This window comes from Manis javanica, chromosome 15 (assembly GCF_040802235.1).
Source record: "Manis javanica isolate MJ-LG chromosome 15, MJ_LKY, whole genome shotgun sequence".
NCBI classification, from domain to species: Eukaryota; Metazoa; Chordata; class Mammalia; order Pholidota; family Manidae; genus Manis; species Manis javanica.
The window spans coordinates 5419683-5430574 of record NC_133170.1 but is presented as its reverse complement, the minus strand read 5'-3'; the positions used below and the strand labels follow the sequence as shown (position 1 = coordinate 5430574).

At 38.1% G+C, this 10892-nt stretch overlaps 1 protein-coding gene across 6 annotated transcripts in view; it reads right to left on the bottom strand.

The window, feature by feature from the left end:
- Positions 1-3599: 3599 nt before the first annotated feature.
- CPNE8 (copine 8) overlaps positions 3600-10892 on the bottom strand; it is a 165081-nt gene continuing 157788 nt past the window's right edge. For all 6 annotated transcript variants that reach the window (XM_037010062.2, XM_073223160.1, XM_073223161.1 and 3 more), the window contains one exon: positions 3600-5493. In XM_037010062.2, the coding sequence (XP_036865957.1) occupies positions 5305-5493 (189 nt within the window). In that variant the 3' untranslated portion in view covers positions 3600-5304. The remainder of the gene's footprint in view (positions 5494-10892) is intronic.

The window sequence follows — 10892 nt, the reverse complement described above, 5'->3', positions numbered from 1 at the left end:
GATGGCCTACTAAGATGGAGGCCCTGTGCTATGTGGAAGAGATAGGAGAGGAGCAACACTTGCCTGCCTTCTGCTGGGGTGGAGTTCATGGTCATACCTGCAAAGATGACAAATAAGTTATTACAAACATGATGAATGCCGGGGGATAAGAGCAGTGACACAGAACACACAAATAAGCTAACAACCTGCCTCTCTGCATAGGAGGCTGAGCTTTTTCACATGCTGACCAGTCTCTCAGAGCCCTTTGGTAGCTCAGTACATCAGGTTCATTCAATGACCTCTTTCCGGCAGGCCTCAGGGTGTGCTCCAATCAAGGTCACTTCTGTCACCAAGAGATGTAAGGAGAGTGCTCGGAAGGACCCTTGGAAACATCACACCATTGTATGGATGACAAAAATGAGGATGGCTATTTTAGTGCTATTTTTCTAAAATCAGATACCGAGGCAGAAACTCAGATCTCTGGCTCTGGTATATGGCGTAGTAATGAGTTCTGCTCCTTCTGTTGAAGCTTCTAGCAATTTTAGAACCAGCCTTTAGAAGAGGCCACTGCACATATATAATTGTTTGGGTTTGTGTTTAAAATCATGGACTTAAAACTCCTATGCATCCTCAAAAAATAAATGAAAACCTACCTATAATTCTTCATCTTCTCAGACTGCTGTCAGAAGACCTAGCTCTGGATTTGAAGACTAACATCATAAATTTTTATTTTTTTTGCTTCAGTTCCTATAATATTTAGGATTGAAAGTTTGTTCTTGATGAACCCAAAAGGGTTTCTAGTAATTACATTTTGTTGTCCCGGGTGTCCCCACTTTTAAATCTTCAGGTGTAGAATTATTATCGAAAGTGCATGCCAAATTTGCCTATCTCTAAATTATAGAATATACCTTTTTGCTCTTGTTGAAAATGATGAAATAGTGAAATAATTTTGTTAGTTTTACCTAGATTCACATTTAAATTATTCTCTTAAAAAAAGATTTGAAAGATGTTTTATTTGGTTTACCTATCTGATAATCTTGTCAGTTATCTTGCGGAAACTGTAAATTATCAAACTGGTTGTTCTCTTGTCAAAATTGCTGAACCAGGTTACAACTTCAATGAATTAACTTACATTGTAAGGTGAGGAATATCTGAGAGGAGCTATTTTTAAGCCAAGCCCAAGTGTATTTCTGCCTTCATCCTTTCTCTTAATTTATAAGGTCAGTGATACCCACCTCTGATTAATAGCAAATCCTATCAGTATGAATCAGCTTCTCTAAATACGTTAGGGATGCTCGGCAGTCCTGTTTCATGGGAATGAAATTAGCGAATGACTTTGTGATGAGAAAATCATGAGGTCATGGCCACTGTTGATTTAAAACTAAATCATTTAGTTCAAACTAAATGAGCAAATCTTTAGATCAACTTGCTTTCTCTCCTTCCATGGGAACAGCTCAGTGGTCATCTTTGTCTTAGTTTTCACCCTCCAAGGCCCGGGAAGTAAGAGCGATGGCAGATAAGGGGGCTGAGGATGGCCTGATGAAGAAGTAAAGCGAAGCCCTGATTCATGATGTTTGAAGATGTTGCCTCTGAAAGTGTGAAGTCGGCGATAGGCATCAGAACTAGGGTGTCTTTGAGTAATAATCTTAGTACGACAATTATGTTTGGCAACTTCTGTGTATTAGTTAGTATACTTTTAATTACAAATCAGTATTTCCATGCAGTAAAACAGTTGTTGGGGGTCCCATCAACTTAATGAAAAATGATTTTGTTTTGGGGCATTTACCTTTTTCTTTGTTGAACAAACACTTCTATTTGGTGTCTCCTTACTCTGGTCTTGAAACTTGAAATCTGTTGTGAACATGGCTAGGAGGGGTGATCATCTATGAAAAGAGGAATAAACATACCTAAGGCTTGTGGTTGCTGGTTCTCTGGTTTCCCCTTTCAGAGCTTCAAAGGAACCTGTTTTTGGCATTTATGTGCTCACGATGCCCCAAGTCTGCGCTCACCAAAATCGTATCTTAAGAAAAGATCTGATGATGAAACACCTTTCAGAAAAGAGAAAAATATTCTTGGTCAAAAACAAGTGTCAGCATGTCGTTAAAATGAGCTCATCAATCCTTAGAAGTTCCATGCCCTTCACCTCAGAACCTCCCTGTATTTTTCGGAAAGTCTTCTTGCCTATTGTTAAATGACTTTCAGGTATTAGCAGAAGAAGTGGGGGAGAGAGAACGGAGGGGTCTTTGGTGGCCATGGGGAGGGGGAGGGGAAAGCCACCTAGAGCTGTGTTCCTACAACTTTGAACCCTCTTGATTTTATGCTTTGCTGTCTTGTGAGTCATCCAGTGATAAACACAAAAAAGAATCCACTCTTTCTGTGAATGAGAAGGCAAGAAAGATTTCTCAGAAATTCTGTAATTCAATATTAAAAAAATCGTGTACACTCATTACATTTAGGTGATTAATGTAACCTTGAGGTTCTCATGGAGGACACTCATAGCTTACCCTCGGGACCTTGCTCTCTCCAACAGATATGTTGTGGAGTTGCATGTGGAATCATCTTTCAATTTCATAGGAATATAAATATACTAGGGAATATAAGCAGAAAAAAACTGAAGGCAGAAACTGTTGTAAGCAAAGATTAGTTGAGGGATAATCTCTGTAGGGCAGGACTTTCTTGCCCTGTTCAGTCAAGATACACATTGAAAACAGAATTATTTGTAAGATATCCTGATGTTAGCTGATACGGACGCTGGAGCCTGGGAGCTCCATGTACCTCAATGTGCCCACGAGTACCCATACAGTATAGCACAACCTGTGAGCTATCTGTGAAACATGGATGGGACGGAAAGGGCTACCTAAGTGTAACTTTCTATAAGCAGATATCTGTTGTCTCCTTCTTTATTAAGTGGTATCACATTGCACCCAAAGAAAACACTTTCTTTATTAGGAAGTGTACCTGATTTGTGCCAAGGACAGAAATCAGTGAGTTTTTTTCTTTTTAAGCATCTTGTCATTTTGTTTCAATTACAGATAAAATACAAAGGTATAAAATAGCTACGATACACACAAACTGAAAGGAAAAGACATGCTCTTCAGTAAAATCTTTGGCAGTTGCTGGTTCTTTAAGAAACAACCACATGAACCTCATCCTTTGGTGAGAAATCTCTTTATGCCCTAAACTGATGATAAGTCTCTCATAAAAACCTCATCTGTATGTGCAACTTATGGTATGCATTTGTGTTTATGGAATATGCCTCTGGAATTTTTCACTGCAACTCACAAAATGTAAAGAGATATTTTCATAATGGTAAACAGTTGTGCTCTGGCAATCTTACCTTGGACACGCCACTCAGCCCCTACAGTCTCAGTTTCTTCATTTATGCAATGAAGAGATAACACTAGGTGTTTTCTAATTTTACCTGCAGCATTAACATCACACATAGTTCTGACAGTTATTCCCAGCCATATAGAGGATAAGGTTTGTAACTGTGATTGTTTTATTCTCAGCCATCTACCCCCACTGGGTTTGTGCACCTGTCATTTAGCTAAGAAAGTGCACATCTTTCATTTTCTCTGATTACTTCAAAGAGAAATAACTGATGTTTGACAAAAAGGAAAGAATGTTGATCTTCTTTATTTATTTTTTTTGGACTGATAATTGAAGGTAGATAAAAAGAAATTTGTAGGTTAATAAACTATACTGGCATAAATATTTAAGGTCAGTAAAGAAAATCATCAGGCTCCAAGTCATTCATACATAAAACTTACAGAGCAAACAGCGATCCTTTTGAAGATTTTAATACAACTTAAAAATGGACAATTTAGTATTACAGTTATATAACATTGATTCTGTTAGATATGTGGATTTATATATTGTTCTTTTCAGTAAAATAGTTTCATGCTTATAAAAGTCACCCTAAGTCAACTCTGGAACAAAGAGAACAACATACAGTAGAAATAAACCAAGTAGTAAGTAGGGTGTAAGTAAGGAAAAATATTATAAAGCAGTTACATTGTTGACACGAAAGAAAAAAAATAAATACACTTTTCTATTATTTGAAGGCAATTCACAATCATTTCCAGGAATTCTGTGAGAATTTAAGGCCATTTGTTCTAAAGAAATGCTTTAATTTAGACACAACATCACAGAACTATTCATTTTTGTAAAAACTGTACATGCAGAAACTTTACAGTGAACTGTGGACAGGCAGGTCAGTATATAGGAGCAGGTTGTTTCACAAATGTGTTGTGCACTAAGTCACATGGTTGTGTATATTTAACTGGGAATTTCACAAAAAAACTTCCAGCCTGTGCACCTGTGTGGCAATGTGGAAAGGTGGTAACAAGGAATCCAAACCGAGAGAGCCAGTATCCCTTTGAATTAAAACATCTAGACAAGGTATAATGGAATAAAAAGTTTAAAACTTCTGCTACATAGTTCACAGTTAAATATTCTGGGTTTTAGTCTTTTTATATAGCATTATAATATACAGATGCTACTTTGTACACAAAGAATTTTCTGTGCATTTACAGTTCACGATGTTTGACTTTTTATTATTTCTACTTAGCAGTACAAAACACAAACTGACTGCATTTAAACTGTCTAAATTTAGAACCCAAACTCCATGAAAACTGCATGTTCTTACAGGATACAGATCTGGGAAGCATACACTCTCATGCCTGGTGAACAGCACAGAGGAACTGATTACTAAGCAGATAGAGCTTCCTAAGACAATTCATTTACTGAGAAGTATGAAAGTATCTTTCCCTTTCCTTGTTTGCAATTGTATTTGTCCAGACAGTCATTCAAAGAGATATTGCTCTTGTGATTGTAGCTATTGCAATTTAGAAGACAAAGGATTCAATATTCAAAACTCTTATTCTTAAGAACGGTTATAAAAGTATTGAAATTTAAAAAGTAGTAACATGTAAACATCGATACAGAGAGACTGCTTTTCTATACACACAGCAGTCGAGGACAATATTTGAGTTTAAAAACAGTTTGTGCTTTTTCCCAACAGTACATTGGAAATTAGCTGTGTCTGTCCAAAAAAAAAAAAAAAAAAAAAAAAAGATTCAGAGACGACATCCATATTTTGCTTCAAGCATTTAAACAGTTTTCCTGTTGCTCATGCAACAACCCTATTTACAGTTTTGGTTTAGGAAGAGAATTAATTTTGGATCCAAGAAAGTGTACTAATGAGGGCTGCTGAAACCCAACTGAGACCAGCATGTATCTCCCTGGTTCCCCACGGACACCAGGGGTGGAGCAGTGACGCACTGCAAGTGACGGGCAGTAACGCTAGCATCTGGGGCACAGCAGTCATATCTGAGTCTGCAATACGTGGGTAGGTGGGGTGTACGGGGGAGGCGCAGGGGATGGCTTGATGCCTCGGGCCCTCATATAGGAGAGAAACTGCTCAGGGATCTCAGCTAGGACGTCTTTAGCCAGCCTGGCCATGCTTAGGATGTGGTTTCCGCTTCTGTCAATGTAATCCCTGAATGGCACGAACTAGAACAGAGATGAAAGAAAGTTATTTCGCAGACTTTAGCACGTTATTTCATAGACGCAAAAGTCAACACATGTAAAACGTTGGCTGTAGGGGCATCCGAGAAGCCTGCAGTACCCATGAGTTGGACAATAACTATTACGCATTTTGAAGGACTGGAGTCGTTACAAACAGCTACTACAGCGACCAGGCCTTTCTACTACATTTACTTTTATCTAAAAAGGGATGTCACTGTTTTCTCTGTTTCTTCCCAGTCACTCGGGTGTCCTGGTCCTGCTATGCTAAGTGTGTTCTGCAGCTTTTCTATACCTAGACTGCCGCCAGTGGGATGGAGCATCAATCTCTTCAGGCCTCAGTTTCCCGCCAAATTCCACTTTCCATGCAGAAATACTACCCACTGCAGGGTAAAAACAATAGTGCATACTGTTAAAGGGTCCTCAGTATGCATAAAATAATTGTAATGAAGTTTCTAGGACATCAAATCACATGGACAATGAATGTAGAATCACCACAGTTCATATTAGAAGGAACCTCAACTGCCCAGTACACTGAGTCTTGCCCCAGATGTTAGTTTTTCCAATCTGTTATTTGGAAACGCAAGAAAGGAACTCAGCATGAGATTTTGGGACACTTCTTCCTGAAATATCATCATTCTTGTTTTTACATCATGTAGTGATCTTACTTCCCGATATAAGCAGTTACGTGAGAGTCCTCGTCAGCTCCACACCGAGCCGTCTGGCAATAGATTGCCTGGTTCCGCTCCCATTTATAATGGCTACGTAAGTTATAAACACCGTGCTGTAGGAGGGCATCGGTTCAATTTCCCCTTAGACACAAGGTGATTCTTGAAGCCACTTGGAAGTGAATGGCAGTTACTACTATGATGGTTTGGGAACAAGTAATTCCAGTCTTAGAGTAAAGGCACAGTGAAGACATTTTAGGATGCCATGTGGTTTCTAAGCATTTTAATATTTAAAAGTTTGAATGAAATCTTTTTTTCTGCCAGAGAAAGAGGGAGCCTGCTCCCATTTCATCCTGTAACCTAACAGTCTTCAATTTATTTTGAAAAGCTTAACTTTTGATTTAAGCAGTTACTCAAGATGTGGTTTCAGAAAACTATTAGGAAGCAGGCTTTAAAATGGGCAGGTCGCTATAGGTGAAATCAAGTTAAATGTTAAAAAATTAGATAGTGTAATGCCTTCAGTGCAGTGAAAGCAGTCTCTTCCAAGTAATTAATAAATTACTCCTTTCTTTTTAAAATACACACTGCAGGCAGAAGCATGCCCACACAATTATAATTTTACCTGTCTGCATTGCTATCAGGAGGAGATCTCAACACAGCTTTTAGAAAAGTGTGATATAAAGGTGACATATCTTTCTCTTAACCCTGAAGGTAGCTAAGGACAGACAGGAAAAAACTAACAGAGCAAATATAATCTTTAGCTGAGAAGAGACATAAGGGGATATGAACTTTTACAAAGTTTTATTATCTACCTTTGGACGAGACATGACATTTTTAACAGAACAATCAAAGAGGTGCAAAAAAAAGTGAAGGTGTATTTTCTCCTGGAAGCTATAGTTAGAAAAGCAAAAGAGAAGGAATCAACATAGTTAAGGAGTAATGAGAAAAAGATACCTAACTGCAGCTACAGTTTATTTCATCCTTATTTTAAAAAGTAAAGTATTTTTAAAATAAACACTTGAAGTATTTGTATGATTGTACTGTTGATATTACATAGCATATCAGTACAATTAGTGTACATAAAAGTATCTTTGGAAACTTTTTTTTTTTCAAGACAGTTCAGTTCAGTTTTTAAAAAATCCATAGCTAATACCTACATTTCAGGAAAGAAGGGCGCCTCTGACAACAGCTGATCCTTCTGCAGGGAAAGGGAAGCCCTTGCCTGCTTGGGGGTTTCTCCTACCCCAGCTTTGCTCTTACACGGTGTCTGATGTTTGCCTTTCTTCTATACCATTCACAGCAAACACACTCACCTTTTTACCACTTATTCTCACACACTCTGGAATTAGACTTTCCAGGCTGGGAGCTTGGTTCTGTTACTTATTAGCTGCATAATCTTGGACAAATTATTTTTCACTCTTTGCCTCAGTTTCTTCTTCTATAAAATGAGGTTGTTGCATGAAATAGGGAAACATGTATTGTAATCTGAAACCGCAATTTCTGGGGTTTTCGTTATTTGAACACATCTTGTTTCTCCTTTCCAGCAAATGCTTTAAGATGTGCTAACTTTTTCTACTGAAGTGAGTTAAAATTCCTGTTTAAGGATGCTAGGATATTCAGGAACGTCAGAGCAGATTCACAATCACCATCATTCTCGCAGAGCATATGGTCCTACTCATCTTTAAAACATGCTTATAAATAATGGGTAAGAACAAAACCTTAGTTTCCAGCTGGGGTGGGAAGTACACAGCACATTTCACTTAGGTCTGTGAAGTGGGAGCCCCATTCTGAGCAGGCCCTTGGGTACGAAGGGGCCTCGCCCCGGGGCTGACAATCACTATCACGGCGAGTTACTCTTATCAACAGCAGTTCACCTCATCCTACTGTGTGTTGGGAGCAGGAAAACAAAACATCGAGAACTTTTTGCTCACTAACCTCAATTATCTAGGCCTTTCCAAAGGAACATTAATCTCCTCAGTCATGTCATGAAATACTGTGTCAGTGACAGAGGACAGACAGCCTTTTCATTTCCTTTACCTCTGTTAATGTCAAACCTTACAGTCTGCACGACAATGTACACTGTGCCCTTTTTCTTCTCAGACCGCTGTTCATATCTTCCTACCGTCAGTTTTGCACTCAACTTCTCAGACCCTGAGATTATTGTCTCTTTTAATCATTCATTTCTGATCACTGTAGTACCTGGGACCTCCTAGAAAAATAGTGCCACACATTTGTGAATCCCTGTTGAGTCCTGGCTATTACCACAAATGAACTCGAACCCTTAAAATGTCAGGTTAGAGCAATCAATCAATTTTCACTTTGTACTAATTTATCACATGCATCTGAAGAATACCAGTAAGTGCACCCTGTTCTGTAGAAATATACCATACCCTTGATGCTTTACATGTTTTTTTTAAAGCATCCATCTAGTTCAAGGAAAATGTTCCACACAGACGCTCTAACAGCTGGCTTCACCTATTTGTGAAAATAAGTTTGAATCAGTTTGGGCAAGCGGGCTTTTAGTTGCTGTTCAGCTCAATTTTACTTGATTATTCCTACTGTGCAGAGCTCCATTAGTGATTTTCAAGCCTAAGCCTCCAAGGTTATTATTCTCTTTTTAATGGAAAATTTGATAAAATATAATTTTTAAGGAAATGATAGGCTGGCCAGTAGCTGTATGCGGCCAGGAGAAATGACATTGCATTATACACAATGGCCAGTCCATAGAACAAATAAACAAATAGAAAACCTTTACCTATAGTGATTTAAGAAAGTGAGCCATTTAAGTTTCAGAATAACAGCCCATAGGATCTCATCCTGCTTACTGTTTACACTGTAGTCAGTGACATTGAATCTTGAGGCAATGAAAATAATCACAAACAAGGCTGAGTGCAGAATCATGTCATGGAACAGCTACTATGAAACAGTGACCAAAAAAGGCCCTCCTCATGGACTATGCCAACATATTAACTAATAATAACAACTGATACTGATATTAATGCATTTATTGAGCAACTAGGAGGTGGGGGGGCATCTGCTAAAAGACTTATTACAATATCTCATTTTATTTTTGTAAGTGCATTATCCACATATTGAATTTTCAGAAGAGGAAACTGAAATCTAACAGTTTGATTCTCTTATCCAGGATCAGAGAATTGTAAGTATCAAAGTCATTATTTGAATCCAAATAGACCTAATTCTGATACAAGAACCACTGTAGTAATAATAAAAGGGAAATACAGTCTTACACTCTTCATTAGGATTTTCGCCGTTTAGAAGAGTAGGCGTGTCATAGCAGACAGGACGTAGGTTTTGGAATCAGCAGTATGTTGGAAATTTGGATTCACCAATTTAGGACCTAAACAATTGTGCACAAGTTGTTTAACATCCCATCTTGGACCACAGATTCCTATTTTTAAGTTACTATGAGATGAAGAGCGTCGAGTACTTTCAGGCAGACTTAAAGTGCTATGTGAGTACAATGAAAGGGGAAATTGGTTCAGATGTGCACAGAGGGCTTTGCGAAAGGCTGTATAATGAGAAATTGCAAAATGTAGGGTTTTTGTCAGTACAGATGAGAAAGAAGGGCATTCCTGGTAAAATGGTGAGAGAAAATAAAAACAAGTGGAAATGTTGATGCAAAGACTATTAGTAGCCCTATTTGTCTATACAAAGTGTGTGTGTGTGTGTGTGTGTGTGTGTGCATCTGTGTGGGGTCAGGTCATGCTATGTTTAGGTTTTAGAATCAAAGTTATACAGAATATTGTTAAGAATTTTTAGAACCAGGCACTTTAAGATTAAATACTGATTCTACTTCGTACCAGCTATGTGACTACAGACAAGTGGACTTGAACCTCATTGCTTCATTTGTAAAATCTGATAAGTTCTTGCTTCATAACATTAAGGATTGAATGAACTGATACTATGGCTCTTAACTGCCTAGCATACCAAGGGCTTATTAAATATTATTATTATATGAAGAACCTGGAAGCCACTTAAAATTTGATGTGATAATGAAACCCCATCTACTACCCCCAATTTTCTGCTGAGATTCAGCTACCTTAGGCTTTTGTTTGTCCACTTAAGGAACTGGGTGGGGTTTTATTTGCAGCACATTAACACGATTAGCTTCAACATGTAAGAAACTGCTAGTAGCAAAAGGGGAAGAGAGTTAACCAGACCCTATTCTCTGATAATATATTAGCCAGCAGTGTTTAGAGCACTGATTATGACGGCTTAGGTAATTTCTGATAATGGGAAAAGTGACAGTCATTATCATCCTTGACAAGCCCATGCAGAAAAGTTATTCTTGAAAAGAACTCATTTTAAAAACGTCTCAGCAGATGGTGGAACCTGGAAAACTGGGATAGTGGAAATGTTTTTAAAACCTTATTCAAGGTGAGAGATGACGCTAGTTCTTCCACATAATGGGATACATAAAGGATTACCTTGCTTACTATTTTTAAAAGACCTATCACCGTTTAGGAACTTCTCCATGAATTAGAAAGAGATGCATCAACTTTTTAAACTAAATGTAGGCATGTAAGTCAAGATGTCACTGTCATTCAGGAGGTTACTAATTCTGTGGGGACATATTAACTTCAAATAAGCATCTGTAAGAAAGATCCTATGGCTCTTTCAGTTCAGTTTTATGTGCCAGAAACCCCTGAGCTATATCCCCAGGAGACTTCAAAATCTTTGGGGATCCCAGTGTCACTT